The following is a 22,838-nucleotide window of genomic DNA, read 5'->3' as shown; positions in this document are numbered from 1 at the left end:
TTCTCATTATGTGAGCATCTAGCCCGCCCGTCTAGCCAAACAATTCCATTGCTTGAAGTGTTAGTGTTTTTGTGCTTTTTTGTTAATGCTAATACATACTACAAATAATTGCCTGGGTTTTCATCGGTTTCGGATTTCAACGATTGTTTTCGGACGGATTATCGACAAAAATCGAGGTACCACTGTATTTTGGTATATTTTGTTCCTTAAAACTCGACAATACTAACCCAAAGGTCTTTGTCAGTGAATAATTGAAATAGGCGTACTGATTTCTAAAGGGGGGTGATGAAAAAAATTGTCTTGAATATGAGGCCGTTAAGATTTTTTGGAGTATACTTTACTATATATATATACACAGGGCCGCAAGGTCGACCAAAGGGGCGGGCCATACGCCACATAGGGACGCTATTTACTCCGAATAAAGGCGCTCATTTATTTTATTAAATATTACGACCAGGCTCTGGTTATTTGCATACCCTGTACTCCCCTTTATTCAGTAATTAAAAAAATATATAATACTGTGTTGCCAGACGCACGAGATCGAGAAAATACTCAACGGCCAACAATTGGCATAATTTTAATTACTTGCAACATTGATATTTTGATGTTTGGAGGCCGTGCAACTAGTGGCGTTTGTCGGATGACGCACGCGATGGTTCGGTGAGGGACGAAGACCCGGCTGCAGGATGACAGGCAGGCGGCGCGCCCTCCTGGCGCTCTGCGCTTTTCAACTGGTCTGCTATTTTCATATCCTCTTCGTCTCATTCAATTTCCCGTTTCCGCACATGACATTTACACTCGCCTACCCGAGGCGACTCTTCATATAGCTCTAATTTAACAATTAAGTCACACGATAACTTATATTCGCACATTTTCGCATGGGCGTTCAAACTCATGATGTGATCAGTCAAGTGTAAATAATGAAAGCGGACATTTTCTATTTTTTCAACCTCTTCCTCTTTCCTTCTTTCAAAAGCAAGAAGAGGATACGGATTAATTTATCTTTATCTACAAATTATTAAAATTTCTTACGTGAATAGAGTTTTTAATAATCAATCAGTCTAGTTTCACCCATGTTTACTCATTAGATCTAATTACTATCTGTTTAGAACACGATTGATACACTTCACTTGCTATGTGTTTGCTGATTTCTCAACGAAAGTTTCCATGTTTGTTTTCAGATATCGACACTGGAACGACAAGTGTTCGACTTTCTAGGATTCATGTGGGCGCCGATCCTTGCCAATTTTCTCAATATTTTATTCATTATATTCGGATTCTTTGGAACGTTTCAATATGTGGCAAAGTATATATATTCGGTAAATATATATTTTTGTATATAATATATCTTTGGGTGCTGTATTTGTATTTTCCAAACTAATGAAAATTTCATTTATCTTTTACAGTATGCAACGTGGAATCTCTTGTGGTTGGGTTGGAATATATTTGTTATTTGTTATTACCTTAATGTTGGAATATTAAATAGAGTAAGTAAAATTGATCAATTGTAGAATATCTTTATTATAATATATTTTAATTATCGTTTGTATTTTATAGGAAAATGGCTTATTGGCATTGGGAACGGGAAGTGTAAGTTGGTGGGAAGTCAACGGTTGGGGTTGTAGGGCAAGATGGGGCGACGTCGAAGGGAGTTCATGGTTGAGGCCTACAGAAGTCGAAGGATGTCTCATGCACTACGCTCACGTCGAAGTGGCTCATGCTGGTTTTCAATGTTTATTAGGATGCATAGCTGTTATCTTGGGATATTATCATGCTTCTAATCTGACCAAATCTGATGACGGTCATTGTGAGTATTTTTAAATTAATTTCATTATAAATTCAAGTTTTATCATTAGTTTTATGTTGTTTAGCACGCAGCAGTAATAAATCGGCAGGGAATCAATCCCTCTATTCGATCGAATTCACGAGACCGGCCGAGCTTAGGGCGGAACCTGCAACAAAGCCGATGACTCCCAGACGCGTGAAGAGACGATCAGTTTCCTCTCGACATTCAACTAGGCGTTCTTCTAGACGTTCGTCTCAAAGGCGCAGCTCTTCGCATCATTCAACATCAGGCCACGCGAATCCCAATTATAGACAGTCCAGTCAACATTCTTTGAACGAATCTTATAACGATGAAGATCTGTACAATAATAGGCCAGCGTCCGTGCGATCCAGTTATTCAAACTTTCATGCTGTCCGTCCTATCAGCATGCACACGGACACGTTAATGTATCCGGAGTCGAATTATCACGATGGTTATATGACGCATCACACTGCGTCTAGTCCGGCGCTTTCGGCTGAAGCGACTCCTCAAGTTCCTCAGAAGAGACCGATCATTTCAGAAACGGCGTCGAATGCCAGTCTGCCATATCGAATATACAGTAATCAAAACGCATTCCTCAATAACGGTCCTCCCGCATATCATTTGCATCAAGCTTCGCATCTTCCGCCACCCCCGCCTCCACCTCCGCCTGATAACGAAACTGTTATGTGATAATAATGATTATATCCACATAATTTGGGCAATATAAATACAGGGTGTTCTTCTATACCACTAGTATTAAAATGTGCTGTAGTTTTGATTGGTTTTAAATAGGGATGGATCACTCCCTCAATACTAAGTTTATTCTCCAATTATTAATCATAGAACGATTGGTGGTACAGTGATAAAAAGATAATATATTCTTTTATGAAAAAATAAAAGTAATGCACTATTATAGTAATGGAAACGAAAATTGTTTAAAAAAGTACCACAAAATGACTAAAAATATTCCATATACCTTTTATGCTATAAAAAGTAAAATAAAAACTTAATATACTCACAGTTCATGCTGTGTATTTATTAAATGCATATAATTAAATAAGAAAGATGAAAAAGTTGACTGCCCAAATGACTTACATGGTGTTAGAGCTAAGTTAACAATATGTATGTGGTTAGTTATTGGAGAAGACAATTGAAACATTAGCTCGACTATCGTATAAAAAAAGTATTGAGAACCCGTCTCTAGTTTTAAACGTTGAAACCATGTCGAAATTGAATGCCCTTTCATTTGCGGTGAGGATCGTTAATGCCAAAAATAAGATTTAAAAGAAAAAAAATATGTACATAATGAAATGATCAAATTGAATCTACTTAAAAAGAAAAAAGAATACTTAGAACAGTACTTAAGTATATTTATGTAATTTTAAGATAATGTCTTCCCTTTATACACGGAATTGCTAATATTAATTTAGAATATGTTTATGGTGAGTTATTGAAATTTTGTGATAATGATAAAAATCGATGCGCTTTAAATTAAGTATTGTCAATATCCGTCCGACTTACACCAATTCGTTAAAATTAAATTTATCACCGTTTTGTACACTCGTTATGATAATTTATGACACTGTATATAAGTTAGTTTTGTGATATATTTAGAATGATGGTTAGTTTCTTAGATTATAAGTTCACTACAATCTCATTATAAAAAATGTGCCTTTGTGTTATTTTAATGTTTCGAATATGTTATTTTATTTTTTGATGTTGAAAATGTTGATCGTTTTTTATGAGAATATAAATGATGGGCAGCTTTAATGCTATAACTACTTTAATCGAATAATTGGATGCCAAAGTTGGAATTTTTTAAGTCTTGCATCTTGATAAGTTTCACGAAAAATTATGGCGAAACCAGTTGTTTCCGAATTAGCTAGTAATCTAATTATTAATAATGATCTAATTTGTATATGAGACCATCTGATATTAAATGTAATTATACATTCCATGAACATTTTGTATGCATTTATTAGTATACAAACTGTATGACACTTAAAAACATGATATAATTTTGTATAAAAATATTTATTTACAAATTACATATCAAAATACATTGTAAAAGACTGATAAATGTTTTTTTTTTATATTTATATAATTCTAAACAAATAACAAACAACTATAAAATAATTCAATAAAAAAAATTGTGACTATCACAACCGTCGCAGTTATATTGCCGGTAAAGACGTTCGCTCATCCTTTGTAAGTTCTGGATGCCACAGATCAACAATCAGTACAATTCTCAGCTTGGTTCCGTTGTGCCACACTTCGTGTTCGAAGCTATCGTCGAAGATTATTACCTTTCCTCTCTCCCAAGATCTACGCATCAAAATAATTATTAAGTAATTTTAAAGAATCATTGATTCATTCATGCACTGAGCTGACTTAAGCACGAAATCATCAGAAGTCATCTCTTGTATAGAATTGCAATTATAATATTATAAAATACTTTTAAATTAGATTGAAAATGAAGAACGCTTCTAGCTGGAATGGGCAAACCACAAAGTTTCATCAATGTGAACACTTGAAATAACTAAACTTTTAAATAGTATACTGATAATAAAAGTACAGTTTAAGAAACTCGTGAACGTTACGATCTGTATTGATATATTTGCAATACCTATTTTGATGTTGAGAGTGACATCATAATGCAACTACATTAATCTCTTTAGTCAAACCACATTTTTACACGATTTTAAAAACTGTCCAGTTAATACAACAATATGCTTCACTGATTATCTATAATTTTTTTTAGTTAAATCAGGATCTAAAATTGGCCATCCACTGTAATAATGCTAGCTTAGCTCATTATGGTCCGTTCACGCATTTTCGAGTGATAACAAAATTTTGTGGTTCGTGCATTTTCAAAGGTTTAAAATAATGTAACTCAAACATAAACATACATATATTTAAAATTCCGCGAAAATAAAAAAAAATAATGTGTTAACTTTAAAAGCAGTGTATCGGAAGTAGACTGATTACCTGATTTCATCTCCGACGCGAATAAAAGTATCTTTGGTTCCTTGGAGTCCGAGATGAGCTCTGAGTCGGCAATTCGTCGGACCGGTGTGTGCAAACACATGGGTGCCGGGAAACATGGCACTGAATTTCACTTGACCTCGCCGACATCCCCAAGCTGCAGGTTCAGATCGGATGATTTGACAAGTCATGGGACATTTAGCACAGTGTGGTTTATTTTCAACACCTGAATATTATATTTAATTTTTTTTATTCACATTCTATTTAGTGATGATATAATTTTATAATACCTCTTGCAAATAGTTCATATTGAGACCAATCTCCCACGTCTTTGAGATTCTCTTGTTCCGGTTTATAATCAGGTCTTAATTGCTTAGCTTCTTGTGCGATCTTCTCCCAATGAAACTCTAATTTTTTTAAGAAGTTAGCATATGGAGTTTGCTCATGTGTCCACCAAGGCATGCCTTTGAGTCTATCGACGTTATAAAGCGATCTTTGTTGTGCTGACAAAAATACTTTCAGTTCAGCGCCAAGTTTATAAATCTATAAAAAATTACCTTACTTGTAGTACTGTGTATAATATTTTTATTAAGCAATTATTTTGTTGATAATAAATAAATATTTATTTATCAAAAATAGATTAATGATACAACACTCACTTCATTGGCTCTATCTTTGTGTCCCAATCTAGCTAAAGCGTCTCCAAGATGAAATAAAAATCTGCCGTCTAGAGCGCCAGGATCTTTTGTGTAGATTCCTTTTTGCAAAAACTTCACCGCTTCCTCAAGATTATTATCGACAGTTTTTAGTATAAAACCATGATGAACTAAAGCAACTCCATCGTTTGGCCATAATTTTAAAATTTCCGACAACACGGGTCTGGCAAGATCTGGTCTAAAATTATATAAAATGATTAATTTATTCGATTGATGACTATAATACGAACAGCTCTAATAAAAACCTTTGATATATTAGTGAAAATTTGCATACTTATTCACCATGAGATACAAGATCGCCAAATCGTTTCGAAACTTGGGCATCTTTGGAAACCTTTTGATCAACAAATTTTGGTATGGCACAGCGTCGAGGTATTTACCTATGAAATTAACATTTTATTTAGTTTGTATATTATAACTTATTAGAGAACTTTCTGTGATAATAAATTGGGCATAGCGGTTTTTCAATTGGGTTTCATATTCTGTCCAGAATGACGAGTCGGTAATTTTTTTAATCAAGGGAAAGATTTTTGAATGAATCATACTGACTCGAAATTCTTGATTTATTTATAAAGCTAAAAGAAATATACTTATAATAATTACCGCTAAATTTGATCCGATCTATCAATCGTTCCGAAACCTCAACGAACACTTGATCGCTAATCTTCATATCTAGTATTTCTTCATAAACACCAATTGCGTTTTTTAGCAGATTGTTGTTTCGTTTCTTTTCAGCCAAGGCATCCAGAACTTTCGCACGACCGTATTTAGCACGCCAACAATTTGGTTTGGTCAGCGAAAGAGCGGTGAAACGTCTATAGGCTTCTTCTAAATCACCCTAAGATGGGGATGAGGTAAGGATAACGTAAAGCACACGTGGTTAATATTATAAAAAAAATCAAAAATTAAATAATAACTTAGTGATTAATTTGATTATTTCATTGACATAATGCTTGTATGTGGGTGCCAAGCATTACAAAAATGAAAGATGATCAAGTCAACACTAATATATAAAATAGTAACCATATATAGGTTAGATAATTCATGATTAAGAGCACAACCAAAATTACTAATTAATATTTTCAGTTATGCAGTCATAATTAGTAAGATATTATTCACATTCATGTAATAATTTAGTAATATCGATTAAATTTTCTACAAATGCAAATGATATCTTTAAGGTTCATATTAATGCAGAATTAAAATGCATTTTAGATTAAAATTACTTATTAAACAAACACATTCATTGCAGCGACCATTCATCAGTTAAAGCAAACACTTAAAACTAAATAAAGCATGAATATTAGTCAGGATCAATCAAAGAGGCCCTAGATAGAAATAAATTTAATAATTAACCTCCACCATAAATTTTATAAAGAAATCTGTAGTGATTATATAAAAATTATCAAAACATACTTCATCCATTTCAGCTTGCGCCAAATTCAACTGTTGATTCCAATCTTTATTATCATCATCATCATCATCACCGTCCCATTCTAGATATTCATCTTCAATTGAATTTCCACCTACAGGTTTTGGTTCTAAATATAAAAATAAAAAAATTAAAAACACCAAAAATTTAAAAATCCTACACTTCAATCTCATTTAAATATTAAGCGGGTTTATGGAAAGCGTATCGGTCACTATTAAATTACTTCTTCTAGCTGGCGCTACAGGTTTTTCGTCTTCTTCGATCTGCACTTCAGGCTCGTCATCTAAATCTGGTAATTTTCCATACTTTTCTTCGAGTTTTTTCATCAGTTCTGAATCATCCAAATCGTCAGATATATCCTCTTCAATCTCTTCTTCTTCAATTATCTCTTCGTCTTCGATCAGTTCTTCTTCTTCAATCTCTTCGTCTTCCATTTCTTCATCTTCATATTCTTCTTCTGCAGGTTTCTCTTGAGTTGCTAAATTTTTGGACACATGGATTGGCTCAATCTCATCTTCTTCAACCTCTTCAATTTCTTCCTCATATTCTATCTCTTCTTCATCATCTTTCGAAACCTCTACATCAGGAATGATTTGCGGTTTTGGTTCGATGTTGATTTTCGTAACCTTTTTCGGTTCTTCGATTATCTCTTCTTCAGATTCCTATTCATTTATAATTATTAATGTTACACCTACATATTTAATCACACGTTCCACTTTATTAAAATTTACCTCTAAATACTTATTCATTTTCTGCAGTGTTTCTTCACGAACCTTAGAGGAGAATTCTTCCTCTACTTCGACTTCTTTTTCATCCTCAATTTCAGACTCTTCAAGTTTTTCTTCGGTATCTTCTCCGCCTTGTTCTTCCGCTAAAATAATTTACATCCAACTTGAAATTGTAAATGTAACTATTTCTAAAATACACGAAATATATCATATACATTTTATTGAACAAAGCCATACCTTCCGGGATTTCATCGGGGATTAGGGTCATTCTACGATTTAATACAGAGGTCACAGATTCGTCACCGTTATCTGATGCACAAAATTTTCAAAAACTTGTTCAAAATGAATTTAAATAAATAAATGAGTTAGTATTTAAATACACGGGTGGCAAAAAAAAAATATTTCAAATATCACTATCTAATAAATAATAAATAAAGTTCAATTCAATAAAAAAGAAATGGCTTGAAATGAATTTTATTCACATTTATGAGATATTAAAAAATGAGACTTTTTTATGATACTTTTCCAAGCGGCTGCCATTGCCATTAAAATGATATTGAATCACACTTTGATAAAAAGGGTTTGATTTTTTACAATTAAGGTTTCATGTGATAACAGAATTTAAAAATACTTTTTTTCGCCCACCGTGTATTTCGCCACATTGGAATATAAGTGAAGTTTAAAGTCAATGTCATATATGTCACATTTATTAAATTGTATGTATGAAACCATTGAAAATTATTAGACATTCAATGATTAAGATATGATAAGAATATAAAATAAAATATATGCAAACAAATTAAGGATTTTATTATTCGAATTATAGTTATGGACTTGCCTTCATTTGATATTGACCAATGTATATATCTATGAATGAAACTCACTTTACTGGACAAGTGTTATTTTGATAAACAAAAAAAAGAAACTAATCAAACTCACCGGCATTTGATTTTATTTGTCTGGGTATAATATAGACTTTTCATGCTCTACATTTCTCCATCATATTTTAGAGAAACAATACAAATTGGACATGTCTGATATTGACTCTAGACATTACTATTATTTCGTAAAATATACATATTTCTTCATGTTTCCAAGGATCGATTAAATTAAAAAAAAAATATATATATATATGTATATCAGTGGCGTGCCGTCCATACATGCGGTAGATTCAAAACGTCAACAGCATTCACGGTTGATCGATTATAAACACGATCACGTGTAACGGCTGAGTCACTCGCCATTAACCGTACATGCTGTTGACGTTTTGAATCTAACACATATATGGACGGCACGCCACTGATATACATACATATATATATATATATATATATATATATATATATATATATATATATATATATATATATATATATATATATATATATATATATAAATAAAGCTCACTATAAATGAATATAAAAATGATGCAATAGGCAGGATTGGATCACACAATTTTCAATAAAATATTTCATGATAATAATCTTTCTATATAAATATATGAATGAATAGTAACTTTCGATACAGTTTATAATAAATATACATTTCAAGAAATATTATAATACTAAACATATATACTCTTAATAATATTTATTATACATAGTTGATAATACAATAACGAAACTTTACATCAAAAGCATAGTCAATTAGTTTGATAATCATAACAATGTTAGTCAGGCCACGAGCAATGAAAAGTAAATATAAAAAAATATATATTTAGTGAATAAGTCTCATATAACAGCAAAAGCAGTTTTTAATAGTTGAAATAATGAAACAGGTAGCATGCAACATTGGCGTGTGCATGAAATGTGGTACCGACCATTTCGCCACTTTCTAGCTAACACGCAGTAGGCCACCAGTATAAGCGCCAACCCCACGCCAACTCTCATGCCCACTGTAACACATAGCATTGTCACTATACACAGCTCGTGGCCCGAAAATCGACTATACTCTTATGTTTACAAAAGTTACAGGCGAGATATATAATACTTAAAATTAACAGTTATAACACAATTATTACTGCAATATTTTTTGTATATAAATAAATATCATTAGAAAAATAATTTGAAGTTTCCATAAACCCACTTATTATGTAATAATAGAACATAATGATGTCAATTAGAAGGAAAAGATGATAACATACCATTGCTATTGTCTTCCTGTTCTTGAGCAATTTTTTCAGCACGTTTTGCAGCCAAATGTTCTTCTTCAATAGCAGCATTGTCGACTAATTGTTCTTCCTCCCCAGAGTCGACCTATACAATTATGAATAAATATATATTTTTGATTAGCAAAATTATTTTAGTATCGTTTTTAAACAAATCAAATAAATCAAAACAAAACTATTAAGTAATTTCACACAGTGGCTAGAAAGATTTTTCTCAAATGGCTTATCCTATTAATATGTAGGATAATTTATATTGGGGAAATTACAAGACGTTTTCAAGCATCACCCCTATTAGTCAGATTTTAAATATCGGCAAGTCATAAAAAAAATGCAAATAAGCGTTTGTATTGACTTTACAGCAAGATCCTTTATATATTATTATAGAATAATACAAAAAAACTTTTTATAAAAGAAAACTTTTAGTTTTTTTATTAAAAAATGTTAACTCTTGTGTATCTTAGATTAAAATAAAATAAACACAGGACTAAAAGGGTGCTGTGTTTATTGGTATGATGGATTAATAATATTAGTTGTTATTCAAACATTTTAAAAACAGATAAGAATTATCTCGAAAACCAACAGTATAGTAAAAACGAGATAAAAATACACACACACACACACTTCCATTTCGGTTATGTTTAATTGAACATGCTCACAAAATAAACATCTTCAAATATATGAACCTCTTCAAATGGTGCACTTCTATTTTCTTCAATTTCATTTTCATTACTTAGATTGTTTTCTACACTTCCATCCAGGTACTCTTCTCCTTCTTCATCTTGAAAGGATAAATTCATATCATCGTCATCGACTTCTTCACTATTTTGTGCTACTTCTTCATTATCATCGTCATCTTCATCATTGTCTTTTTCATCTGACTTTGCATCGTCTTCTTCGCCATCATCGATCTCATCATGACCAGCATCTTCTTCTTCGTCATCATCATCATCATTATCATCATCGCCTTTTACTTCATCTACATTATCATCTCCATCTTCATCGACTTCATTACTTTCAGCCTTATCTTCTTCATCGTCTTGATCCTCATCGTCACCTTGTTCTCCATCACTCTCTATTTCGTCGTGCTCATCCGTTTGTTCTTCATCATCGCTATGTTCTTCTTCATGTTCGTCATGCTCATTTTCGCTTTCAATATCTTCGACTTCTTCGTCATGCGCTTCATCAAAACCTTCGTCATGATCATCATGTTCACCTTCCTAATATTTATTATTATAATAACAATACATTTTAACATACCTAAACAAATATAATTTAATTAGCAAGTTTGAATTCTCACCGGATGTTTCAAATCTAAGGTATGTTCATCATGATGATCGTCATGAATAGGACCCTCGTCTACCCATCCATCGAACACTTGAGAAAATCGCGATTCAGCAACGGGCGTATCCACTGAAGTATTCGAATATGATTATTTTAATAAGTCAGTAAAGTTTAAAAATGTTTTGACCATACTTACAATCGGTAAGACCTCTATTTTCGATTATTATTAATCCAATCAATCCGACGAGAATAGCTAAGAGAGCAAAGAATATGATTTTAGCACACCAATGCCCTCCAGTTCCCTCGTCGTGATGGACATGAATAACAGAGTCTCCTTCGTTAAACAAAACATCTTTTGGTGGAGACGGTGCTTTGACCGAAGGGCCTTCGTCGGAGTCATCTAAAAGCAAAATTATATTATTAGATCGAATTTTTAACAAGTGTTTTATTATAATGCATGCCAATGAGTGTTTAAAATAACTAAGGTACATTAATCAGGGTCTTTACTTTTATTTATATATAATTAAGATGTTTGTTTAAAAAAATATTTGGAATCTGCTCTCATGAGAGATAACACAAGTTGTTATGAGATCTTTTGCCAAAATTTGGAAAGTAAAAAGTAAAAACAATGACTAAGGGAAATTAGCCGTGCAAGTAAAATTCCAAATATATTTACCTCTTGCTTTTTTTAAATAAAATATAATCGAGAGGTGAAATATTTTGGTGGTATAAATAAAAATACACATCTATACTAGAAGTAACATATTTTGATGGTCTGTGAAACCAATTCGGGGTTGTGTTATTGACATTGGATGTGAACATGAGAATTATAAAAACAAGTTAAAACTTTCAGGTAAAAATACCTGCAGCTGCACTTAGTTTCCTAGCCAACAATTCGGCTTCTGCTTTAGATCTTTCACCGCTCGAACCATCTGTATTGATTACATATATTTATTATAAGCAAATGTATCATTCAACAATGATATTTATGTATAAAGTTAATCTGTTTATTTTAGTTTAAAATTTACTGAACTCCTTCATTTGATATAACAAAGTTCAAGAATTATGGTTTGTCGCAAGATAACTACTATATAGTCCTCACATAAATAGTGTTATAAAGTTGTAATTTAATCGCATACTGTGTCAATATGATAAAAAAATTCATATTGATTTTATTCTTTCATTGAAAGACTGGACATAAATAAGAATCATTATTAAATTAGCATTATAATAACACAAAATAATAATAATAAGCTACTATGGAGATTTTAAACGAATTTTAAGCTATTATGAGACTTGTAGTTTTATCAACGGATGACTTATACTGAAAGAAAAATCTGGTATTTAGGGTACTGTGGTTATAATGTATTACCTAGAAAAGTGCTGTCCAACTGGTGACTCGCAAAATTAATTTTGCGGCCCGCGAACCAAATCGTTTTTTTAAATAAAATTTTAAAAGTGAATATATTTATAAGGAATTAAAATGCGCAGTTTTGGTTAAAGCAATGACAGGCAAAAATATTAAGCTTGCGAAAAAGTTACAAAAAGAAGGAATAAATTGTCGAATGTTCGACTCGATTGTGCATCAGGAGGCACTATGTGGTATTTCGTTGCAACTGAAAGATGTAATGGACAAGTTTTCAAAATTACAATTTTAATTCTTGGTAAAAATCGTTCGTTAAAAAAACACACAGAAATATTAAAACTTTTTTGGACAAACTGGAAGCTGAATATAAATTTTTCTCTTCTAAGAATAAATGAAAGGATTTAATATAAAAGTGAAGTTCTAATCGAAGAGTTTAATACAATATTGACTTAATTTGATGACCATAAAAAGAATATAAATTTATTCAACGAACCATTAAATATTGATATTAAATCTGTAGCCCTAAATATCAAATGAATTATTTTAAAATGAGAAAAATATTTTAAAATGAGAGATTTGGATTTCAAATCATTTTTATGTTCAGGAGTATATACATACATCTGCAAACGCGCAGTCTGAAAATCAAAATATAGAAATTGCATTCAAGATTCTGTGCTTGAAAATTAATCAATTTGCAACAACAAATACTCTCATTGATTATTTTTAATTATTATTAGTTACATATTATTTTTACTTTATTTTATTTGTATAAATAAAATAATCTTTTACATTACATTAATTATCTATCCTATTTTTCTCCCCGAAACGTTTGCAAAGGAAAAAATGGCCCACGGACTAAGAGAAGTTGGACAGCGCTGATCTAGAGTATGTATAGATTCTATAGTTAAATTTAATTATCCTATTAGTCCACATTATTTATGTACTTAGAAAATGATGCATACCCGATATTTAATTTATTTATTTTGGGTACTGGTTGAAATGATTTAGATGTTGAGTAATTACCTGCCAAAATCCACCAGAAAAAATATGTTCCATACACAATTCTTTAAGTTGTAAATTACTTTTAAATTTTCATCGCACTAACGGTGCTCAATACGATTTTAACAATACATAAAATTAAAATACAAATAATAACTACGAACGCGATTTATGTGTTTTACTATTCGTTGTTGTGTAATATTTCTCGAGGAAATCTACCGTGTGAGTAAAATTAGCCAAATCGATTTTATTTATTTATGTAAATTTTTAGTATTGTAATAGACATGCTTTTATATAATTGACAACTGATTTATTGACGACAATTTATCAATTTGAAATGTATTTTTGTCAAAAATGAACTCTTTTTGATTATATCTGATTAAGTTTAATGCAAGGTAATTATTTTAAAATGTAAGATTCAGAATTGTTAAAAACAGTTATATGAAAATTACAATATCATCAATATTTTTTTGTAATAAAAGTTTGCTGAATTATCCAAGCCACGTTGACAACTTTGATAATGTTCTATAAAAATTAGATTAGTTGGTAAAAAGATATATAAATAAGATCGATTGGCTCCTGGCATTCTTCAGGTATTTTTAGCTCAACTCTTTCATTGCCTATTCATTGGACTTGCCGCTATTTTTTCGAAAAATAATCATTCCTGTTTAACTATTTATTTCGATAAAATACGGTTGTAATTAATCGCTTCCAATAAATAGTGCATCCAAATTTAAAACGTCTCCGCTTAAATTAATACTAGACTTACGGGTATAAACATGTCAATTTGACGGGTGTCATTAAAAATAGGTATAGAGTGACCAGAATTTAAAAAATAATAAGTTTCCGAAAATAAAAATAGTGATATTTGCATTGTTCAAATATAAAAGTCGTATGAAAGTAAAACACACAAAAAATACAAATTAAATCAGAAACTGATCAATTTGATGGATTCCTTAAATTTGTGCTAACCAGAACGATATTGTTTTCAATCAAGCAAACGCTCTACACAAAATTCAATATTATATTCCAACATTTCATAGCCGCTATCTTTATTCTCAGGATTAGTCATGTTTCAAAAATTATTATTTATAAATATCCATAGATTAATATCCACCGTTATATTTAATTAAAAATTGTAATGTTTAACTCTTTCGTAAAATTGCTCTAAATTTTGAAGTAAATTCATATTTTTTTTTGCGATGTACGTAAAACAAGTTAATAAATATGAATTTATAATAAAAGAGATTAAACATTTTTTCAAAATTTAAAATATTTAATTTTATTAAGGACTAGGGAACAGCGTTAAAAGGTCAATATATAAAATATAAAAATTTGAATATCAACATTCCTGATATTAATTGACGTTAATATGTTTTCAACGATAGAAACTACAAATGACGCAAAAGTGAGTCATTGGCTCTTAAAATATATATTTGCTAGATACATGCAGATAAAAAATTCCACATAACAGAAAGTCTGCCAATATAATGCAAATGTGTTCGCATGGCAAGGATTTCCGATGGGTCGTTCAACTAGCAAATTTAATAACGTTTTGCTTATAAAGTGTTATATGCTGGCATTTAGTTCTGTTCCACATTTCAGGTAAAAGGGACAATTTTTTTTATAGTTTTGGTAACATTGGTAAAGATTTTCATGAGTAATATACTGAATAAAATTGCTAGATTTTTGTTGAAAGCTATTACAAAATTGCTTTCAAATGTGAATACTGTAGTCAGGGCCGGCCCTAGGTTATTTAGCGCCCCAGGCAAAAACTAAATTTGCGCCCCCCCCCCCACCCTAATAATACTTTAATAACTCAATACATGAGCGCAAAAATATAACTAAAATTAAAGTTATTTAATATTACATATATTTGACATCATACTCTTTTTTGCGATTGTGGGTATTTAAGAATTTGTAGTTTTATTTTCGTCGCGATTTTTTACGCGTGAAATAACCTAAAGAGTACACAGTAGTGAAAACAAAAAATATCAGATTATATTCTTTAACAATATTGTTTGATAATTTTAAGTGAATATTGCGCCTTTATTTGGTATCACGGCGCCCCACAAGATCTAGCGTCCCAGGCGATCGCCTCTACTGCCTGCCCCTCGGGCCGGCCCTGACTGTAGTACCGCTGAATTTGCAAGCTTTCACGTAAACCTGAAGGGGTTGAATATTTGATGTTGTGAGTAAACTCAGCACCAAAGCAGTAAAGAAATAGTAGAGTAGAATAAAATAGAAAACAAAACTGCAATGTCTTTACAGCAAAAAAACCCTTGTGATAGGTTTTTGTTTGTCGAGGCTGGACCAACAGCTATCGCGAGATAATTACCGATTTTTGTTGCCTCAATTGGCTAGGATGATATTTAATTGTGATATTGTTATAAAAAATGTAAAATATATTTGATAACGTTCCTAAATGTAAGTACATAGTTTAAAAAAATTGCAATACATAATGGTCTCCTCGCACGTGTCACCGCGAGTCCCGATTTTTCGCCCGGAACACATGGTTACTCCGTGAGACACGTGATCGCGGTTTTTCAGATGAAAATATACACCGAAACGTGAAATCTATTTATAACGCGCCGCGCGCCGCGAGCCGCGTCGCTTAAAATAATACCGGAGCAGAACGACGCGACTAACTTTTTTGGCGGACGTTACGAAAAACGAACTGGGAAACGAGACTTTGCAGACAATTTGGCCGATCATCAATTGAAACGCGAGACGTAATTTTGTGCAATTTGTTCAAGATAATGTTGTTACCTTTCTTCTTTCGCTTTTCTTTCCGTTTTCGGGGTTGCGGATCCCCCATGTCGCCGCAGCCGCCGCCGCTGCGGCCGCTCTATCTATAGACCGGCTGCGGCCGGCTCCGGCTCCGACTGAAGACTGTCCCGCTCTGGCACGCGGAACGAACGACGCGCGACAGAGACGGCGAACGGCCGAAACGTCCGATTCGTGAATTCGTATTTTTAATTTACGATCATAACACTAATAATAATGGCTATACAATATAATAAATTTGAACAAAAATTACAAGCCAAAAATTTAATTTACTTTTCATAAATATATCAAACAATACTAAACCTATAAGTTGACTTTTAATAAGTTTTAAAAACGCAGCCTGACACGAACGTAAGACAAGTTCGAAATACGTATTAATTTAGTCAAATTCTAAAATATTATGACGTCAAACAACTTTGCTTTCACATATTCGTGGGTGAATTTAGTAATATTGTGTGGAAATTTTGGATTCACAGTAAAAGTAATTAGGAGGCAGTATCTTCTTAAAATATTTTATTTTCATATGCTTTCCACTAGATAAGGATCAGAAACGTTAAGGTTAAAGCGATAATAATGTACCGACTTGACTATGACTTCAGATTACATTTATGCGATCAAATTTTCAAAGTTTCAATTCTGACGACAAATCATTAAGACATGTTTTTTTAATGAAAAACAATTTATTTTCCACTAACTACTTATAAATAAATCTTATCATTGTTCGTTAGACTGATTTTTTTAATTTAAATGATCATTTTCTCCGCCACCCTTTTATTTCTAAAATTGCATTTTTTCTACAACAGACTATTAAATGAAATTTATTAACTTTGAGGAAAATAAAGTACGGCTTACACTTAAACTGACTTATTATTGAATTCTAAAATAAGTACATACTGTGTATATCAAAAAAATTAAACATACACTACAAATGTAAATGAGTTGTACTATAATTTTATAATTATTTCTTAATAATCTTTCGACCATTCTCGAAGCAAGACTAAAGAGAACCGAAGCAACAAATACTTCTGGTAGCTTTCAAAGAGTAATGATTTTCGTAGAAATTTGTAAGAAATACATTTATAGAAAATAGTAGACGACAGAACGGGTTTACATGCAAAAATAATTTCGTGTTGTTTCAACCAGATTTTGTTTCACTACAACCCAAGGATATTTTTGATACTTTGTGTATTGACCAAGAGAGAGCATTTCAAGAGAACATCTCACAAAACATACAAAAAAGACGCAGAAAATAAATTGATGTATTATTACTTGTCACAAGCTATATATACAGAATGTAAGATTAGATATTTTATTTAGAATTTTTTATTGAAAATAATAATAATGTAAGACAATATTAAATTAGCAAAAATTCTCAATTTTATTAATCAAATATATATTATAGTTTTTATTTTAATTAATAAGGTCGCACATTTGCGTGTTAAAACCAAAACATTGCATTGAATTGCTATCTTTGGCGTCTTGGGGTCCGTGTAAAGCCGGTTGATCTTTTTAACGTAAAACGCTGATAGTTCACAAGCAGTAAACAAGTAATATCGAAAATATTGTCTGACACGTTAACCTTGTTTTATATTTACACTATAAATTAAAGAAGTACTTAGTTTTCATAGCAAATATGGCGACGAACGCTTCTCTCGAAGTTGACAATATTAAAACCGAATCTACCAACGCAGATACCGTAAACACAGCGGCTACTTCTTCCATGACCACAGTTGAGAATGGGAACGATGATAATTCGACTTTCAAGCCGAATCCGAACTTCCCTTCTGGGAGTACCATTTATGTTGAAAATCTACCACTGAGCCTATTATTCAGTTACATTGTAGATTTAAATAATATTTTCATCAAGTATGGCTCTATCAAATGCATCAAGTGAGATTTTATTCGTTTGTGATGAATATTTTTGTATATGAAACGATAATTTCAAACTTTCTTACAGACGAGCTGCTGTGATTATAGACAGTCCCCAAAACGATGTGACATTTTCAGCATATGTACTCTTTAAGAAAGTGCAATCGTCAGAAAGTGTAATACATTTACTATATAAAATGCGTATGCATTGCTAACGTTTTATTTATTTATTTATTTTGCTTTAAGGCGATGGCTGAAAATGGGAAAATCCTAGGTGGAAATCCCATTTCAATCCACATTCTGCGTACTGGGCAATATGCAGTGAGGTTTGAAAATTTGCCAATACAAATGAGCAATGATTGTATGACCAAGTTGTTCACTCCCTGCGGTGGGATAAAATTAATAACTAGATTACCGTCCAAACGAGTTGGTGAGTGTTTTAATCATATTTATTTTAAACGATAGAATAGTAACTATAGTATTTGTTTATTTTAGCGTTTGTGGAGTTTGAAGACGAAGAAGGAATGAAAAAGGCGTTATCTCTTAATAGTAAATTGTTGATTAACAATATTAAGATACTCGTTGATAAATCTCCGGGACAAGAAAAGGTTATTATTTATTTTAATAATAGTTAATATGTGAATTATAATTTTAAGTGTTTTATGTATAGATTCATCAATCAAAAAGAAAAAAGGATAACGAGAAGAACACTGAAAAGAAGGGTATAAAACGTCCCGCTGGAGGAAATATTAATAATATACGTATGCCATACCCGCCACCTCAACGTGGTGGCATGCCCATGCGCGGTGGTCGTGGAGGTGTAAGGATGGGCGGTCGGTTCGGAGGAGGTTATCCATTTGGTGGAATGCCCTTCGGCGGAGAACCTCCATTTTGGGTAAATAAGATTTGACTGCAACAAATACTAACAAAATTGGAAATTATAAATGATTGCAATCCTAGCAACGTTTTGGAATTCATTCATTGAAACCAGGATGAATATTGTGTTTCAGTTTTGTATGTTACATTGCAATTATTGTATCATCAATGTAACGTTTTTTCTTGAAATAATAACCTTAGTTTACACAAAAATAAGATAACAGCGATGCAATATGAGAGTTGTAAAATTAGTATTATTGTATGGAATGTGCGGGCTATATATACTCAATGAAGTAAAACTGATTGTGCATTTGTAAATCCTTGACTGTTGCAAAACATGTTCATCATTTAATGATTCATAAGTCTTAACGCAGTGGTCCCCAAACTTTACATATTTGAATAACACACAACGCAAGGGCTAGGTGATTACTACACTTCTAAACTTAAAAAAAAATCTTTATATCAAATAAATGTTTAATAGGACATTAACCAATTTTCCCTATATTTCTAACAGTTTAATTGAAAAGTTATGTGAATATAATATAATATTTATGTTATAGGGAGATGACTTGAAGCAAATGCACAGAAATGGCAGACCATTTGGAAAAGGCATGAATTATAAACAAAAATTTTAATTATATTATAGTAATAGAACAATTTATAGTCTATGATAGATATACTTCTAGATAGCAATTTGTGATTGTGAATGTAATATAGACATGTATCATTGATCATACCTTCCGTATTACTTATAGTATAGATTTAAATCTTTCTCCAAGATTATCTTTATAGAGATTGTATTTATTTAATATAACAGCTAGAAAAATTACTTTGTGTATTTTAAAAATTATATTTATATAAAATTACTTGTATAATAGATCAAAGATGATAAAAAAATATTTTTAATTTATGTAAATCGTTGTAAATTAGTATAAATATATATGTACATACATGTATGTATAAAAATGTCTGTGAATTATACTTAATTTCATTAACTTTTATTCATAATAAAAATAATATCGTTTTTAATATCTTAATTAAATGAACACGCATAACTTATGATATAACTTGATAGTGATTTTCATACAAATTATTAAGTTCCATCATCCAAACCAAATCTGCATTCAAAGATGTTTTGTATATTTCAAAAGCTATGAACACTCTTTCATTGTTCATATTATCTGAAGATATTTTTCCAATTGCTAAAACGCAATCGCCTTCGTTGAATTCTAAGTTTGCCCTGTCTTCTATCTTATTCGCTAAACATCGCAAAATCATTACATTTTTGCCGCTTTCTTCCATATAATTGAGGCGCCTGTTAAGCTTTTCTGCGTACGGCATTAGGGAGTCGATACTTGCGAGTTGATAGTGCACGTTGATTGAAGCCGTTGCGTCCGAGAGTTGAATTTTGATCATGTTCTTATCCGCCTGGAAGATATTCGTAAGGACGCCGTGAATTTGAAACTTTTTCATTTGCATATTTAAGAATTTGTAATAAGTTGTTGCGTCAACGGTTTGTTCTTCGACTTCGTACAAATCGCGTATGTACAATCTGAATGCATAGTGAATGTATTGATACTCAGCCATTTTTTAACATGTTTGATATTTTCATTCTAAAACATAAAATATGGTTGTTTGTGAAAGTAAATGGATAATACACTATCATAAACATTATATACTTACATACTTTTAAAAGCGAAAATTTACCGCAAACATTTAATGGTTAAGAAGTTAGACGTTATTGGTAATGTTGCCACAACGAAAAATATTCTATGTTCTGATTTTAATTAAAATAATTGATAGCTAATAAGAGGCGTTAAGAATATTTTGAAAAGACTTAACCAAGTATATATTTTTAGTTTTATAAAAAAAAACTCAATATCAACCAGATCTTAACGACGAACTAAGGGCAGGCTTCACGGACGGTCGCCTTGGGTGGCAAAAATTAAAATAAAAGTGTAACATTTTCTTCAAAATATTCCAATGAAAGATATCAGCAACGTAGAGGCAGCGATAGAAAGACTAAAACCGGTGGCGGCGGAAGAAGTCTATCGGGACATATGCAAAATCCTACGAAACGCCAAGCCACCGAAACAAAATCTGTCAAAGGAAGAGTTACAGGCATTAAAAATCCTTAAAAACAATAAAGATCTGCTAATTCTCCCTGCCGATAAAGGTAAGGCTACTTCAGAGCTAAATCAATGCGAATGCGATAATAAGATTTAAAAAATCTGATCGAAAAATCACCTATGACAAAACTTTTAAAAGAACAACTTGCACCAAAAATTAACTTTTTAATGACCCCACGTTTTTACGGTCTCCCTAAAATACATAAAGCAGGGTTACTATTAAGGTCAGTTGTCAGCACGGTTAATGCACCCACTAAAGAACTAGCAAATTATATAACAAAGGGTATTCAATCACTAGCAGAATGAATGGCTTCTTATGTAAAAAAACTCATTTGATTTATAGATAAAATTCGTAAAATAAAAGTAAACGACCAAGATCTCCTGATAAAGTTGATGTTTCCTCACTTTTCACAAATATTCCCATTGCAGAAATACATAACCAGCCGAAACATATTATGGGGTTACCAGAACATTGTCTCAAATATAAACGTGTTTAATTTATAAAGGGGATTTCTATAAACATGTCGAAGTAGCATCTATGGATTCGCCGCTTTCATCAGTAATAGCTAATCTTTTTGTGGATAAGAAACCTGTCGAAAAAAATATGTCGATGACGGCTTTGTAGTGTGGCTTCACAGAAGAAACGATATGGACGTGTTCCTTAATTTTTTCAATACACAACATCCAAATATAAAATTTACAATAGAATGTGAAGAAAATTGTTAATTGCTCTTTCTGGACACATTCATTATAAAAAAAACGGTACTCTAGGACAGGGGTGGCCAGCCCAAATGGTATTGCGGGCAACTTTGGAAATGCATTATAGCTCCGCGAGCATCATATAAAACTATGGGGGGCAATATAGATTTGTTATGGCCAAAACTAGTCGGCGCTGAAGTAGCATTGTTGTGACGGTTTTCTCTCTCTACTCGCGCGTCCATCCCATTTTGTAATGTAAACACTGTAACCGTCAATAAATAAACTACTGCAGCGGCTCAATCTGTGTCTCATTGCCACCCGTCACCACCAACAGCCCCTAAAAAACTATAAACCCATATTAGATTTAGATACACTATAGACATTTTCTTGAAGTGAAAAATTGTTTATAGTGTATTGATCATTATAAAATAAATATATATTGTAAAAGTGTGATGAATCTCGCGTGCTGGAAAAATGTTTAAGGCGAGCCTGCGGCCCGTGAGTTGGCCACCCGGTTGCTCTAGGAGTCCAGGATATACATACAGTATTACGAAAAATACGCACACTAACAAATATCTACCTGCGAATTCACACCACCACTCGGCACAGTTTAAATCAGTAGCAAACGCTCTATTTAATTAAGCTAGATACTTGGGCGACCAAGAACATATTGACACTGAACTCCAAGCCGTGAAAGTTGTACTTCAATCAAATGGTATCAGAAAAGAAAATAAAAAAAAATAGAAAAAAAATATATAGGACATGCACGTTTTCCATACTTCCGAGAGGTGTCGGATGTATGGAAAGGGGGCCCTAACAAGCACGATATCCGACCTATTTTACAATCGTAAATTTCAAAAATAAATACATTGGACAATCTAATAGATCCATCGCACATCGAGAAAATGAACACAAAAATTCTGTCAATTTGTTTTAGGTAATTTTGCTCTGATTTACCACAGTTTTATTGAAAACTACAACACTGCCTTTAGCAGTA

General features: G+C 32.0%; 4 protein-coding genes across 28 annotated transcripts; 2 read left to right on the top strand and 2 right to left on the bottom strand.

Annotated features, from left to right (window-relative positions):
- The first annotated feature begins 583 nt into the window (after nt 1-583).
- On the top strand, nt 584-3,887 carry NKAIN (Sodium/potassium-transporting ATPase subunit beta-1-interacting protein). The gene is made up of 5 exons (XM_088184435.1): nt 584-734; nt 1,182-1,319; nt 1,407-1,487; nt 1,558-1,807; nt 1,872-3,887. The coding sequence occupies exons 1-5, from the start codon at nt 687-689 to the stop codon at nt 2,495-2,497; spliced, it is 1,143 nt and encodes a 380-aa protein (XP_088040561.1). The 5' UTR covers nt 584-686; the 3' UTR covers nt 2,498-3,887.
- Nucleotides 3,823-16,411, bottom strand: Asph (Aspartyl beta-hydroxylase). 23 transcript variants are annotated; one of them, XR_015809333.1, is made up of 17 exons: nt 16,251-16,411; nt 11,980-12,048; nt 11,313-11,516; nt 11,133-11,245; nt 10,519-11,052; nt 9,812-9,923; nt 9,488-9,562; nt 7,906-7,977; nt 7,672-7,811; nt 7,164-7,602; nt 6,925-7,049; nt 6,112-6,836; nt 5,754-5,888; nt 5,452-5,686; nt 5,083-5,335; nt 4,796-5,018; nt 3,823-4,132 (listed from the first exon to the last, which is right to left on the bottom strand). XR_015809333.1 is itself a non-coding variant. In XM_088184418.1 (17 exons), exons 1-17 carry the CDS (start codon nt 16,297-16,299, stop codon nt 3,982-3,984), a joined length of 3,135 nt encoding a protein of 1,044 aa, XP_088040544.1. In that variant the 5' UTR covers nt 16,300-16,411; the 3' UTR covers nt 3,823-3,981. The 23 variants fall into 23 exon arrangements, 16 of the variants coding, with proteins under 16 accessions (XP_088040544.1, XP_088040546.1, XP_088040547.1 ...); XR_015809334.1 differs by having other exon boundaries at nt 5,783-5,888; XR_015809332.1 differs by having other exon boundaries at nt 6,112-6,346.
- A 1,282-nt stretch (nt 16,412-17,693) lies between these two features.
- Nucleotides 17,694-19,989, top strand: LOC148235856 (uncharacterized). 2 transcript variants are annotated; one of them, XM_088184187.1, is made up of 7 exons: nt 17,694-17,815; nt 17,888-18,158; nt 18,226-18,313; nt 18,384-18,567; nt 18,633-18,745; nt 18,808-19,032; nt 19,574-19,989. In XM_088184187.1, the coding sequence occupies exons 2-7, from the start codon at nt 17,902-17,904 to the stop codon at nt 19,646-19,648; spliced, it is 942 nt and encodes a 313-aa protein (XP_088040313.1). In that variant the 5' UTR covers nt 17,694-17,815; nt 17,888-17,901; the 3' UTR covers nt 19,649-19,989. The 2 variants fall into 2 exon arrangements, with proteins under 2 accessions (XP_088040313.1, XP_088040314.1); XM_088184188.1 differs by having other exon boundaries at nt 17,878-18,158.
- Nucleotides 19,990-19,992: 3 nt separating this feature from the next.
- LOC148235855 (uncharacterized) lies at nt 19,993-20,762 on the bottom strand. Of its 2 annotated transcripts, none has more exons than XM_088184189.1 (2): nt 20,697-20,762; nt 19,993-20,626 (listed from the first exon to the last, which is right to left on the bottom strand). In XM_088184189.1, the coding sequence occupies exon 2, from the start codon at nt 20,598-20,600 to the stop codon at nt 20,070-20,072; it is 531 nt and encodes a 176-aa protein (XP_088040315.1). In that variant the 5' UTR covers nt 20,601-20,626; nt 20,697-20,762; the 3' UTR covers nt 19,993-20,069. The 2 variants fall into 2 exon arrangements, with proteins under 2 accessions (XP_088040315.1, XP_088040316.1); XM_088184190.1 differs by having other exon boundaries at nt 20,701-20,750.
- Nucleotides 20,763-22,838: the final 2,076 nt, after the last annotated feature.

The sequence above is a fragment of the Plectrocnemia conspersa genome, unplaced genomic scaffold (genome assembly GCF_051122295.1).
Source record: "Plectrocnemia conspersa isolate PC_06_02 unplaced genomic scaffold, ASM5112229v1 ptg000004l, whole genome shotgun sequence".
In the NCBI taxonomy this organism is placed as follows: domain Eukaryota; kingdom Metazoa; phylum Arthropoda; class Insecta; order Trichoptera; family Polycentropodidae; genus Plectrocnemia; species Plectrocnemia conspersa.
Note: the sequence above shows the minus strand (reverse complement) of the source record. Positions and strands in the feature narration are given on the sequence as shown.

Excerpts from the sequence above, each read along its gene's own strand:
- NKAIN (XM_088184435.1), top strand. The coding sequence starts at position 687 with ATGACAGGCAGGCGGCGCGCCCTCCTGGCGCTCTGCGCTTTTCAACTG. Across the intron at positions 1,320-1,406 it reads TGGCAAAGTATATATATTCG|TATGCAACGTGGAATCTCTT; the intron begins GTAAATATATAT and ends TATCTTTTACAG. Across the intron at positions 1,808-1,871 it reads CAAATCTGATGACGGTCATT|CACGCAGCAGTAATAAATCG; the intron begins GTGAGTATTTTT and ends TATGTTGTTTAG.
- Asph (XM_088184418.1), bottom strand. The coding sequence starts at position 16,299 with ATGGGGGATCCGCAACCCCGAAAACGGAAAGAAAAGCGAAAGAAGAAA. Across the intron at positions 11,517-11,979 it reads GAAACTAAGTGCAGCTGCAG|ATGACTCCGACGAAGGCCCT; the intron begins GTATTTTTACCT and ends TTTTGCTTTTAG. Across the intron at positions 7,603-7,671 it reads AAATGAATAAGTATTTAGAG|GAATCTGAAGAAGAGATAAT; the intron begins GTAAATTTTAAT and ends ATAAATGAATAG.
- LOC148235856 (XM_088184187.1), top strand. The coding sequence starts at position 17,902 with ATGGCGACGAACGCTTCTCTCGAAGTTGACAATATTAAAACCGAATCT. Across the intron at positions 18,159-18,225 it reads GGCTCTATCAAATGCATCAA|ACGAGCTGCTGTGATTATAG; the intron begins GTGAGATTTTAT and ends ACTTTCTTACAG. Across the intron at positions 19,033-19,573 it reads GCGGAGAACCTCCATTTTGG|GGAGATGACTTGAAGCAAAT; the intron begins GTAAATAAGATT and ends TTTATGTTATAG.
- LOC148235855 (XM_088184189.1), bottom strand. The coding sequence starts at position 20,600 with ATGGCTGAGTATCAATACATTCACTATGCATTCAGATTGTACATACGC.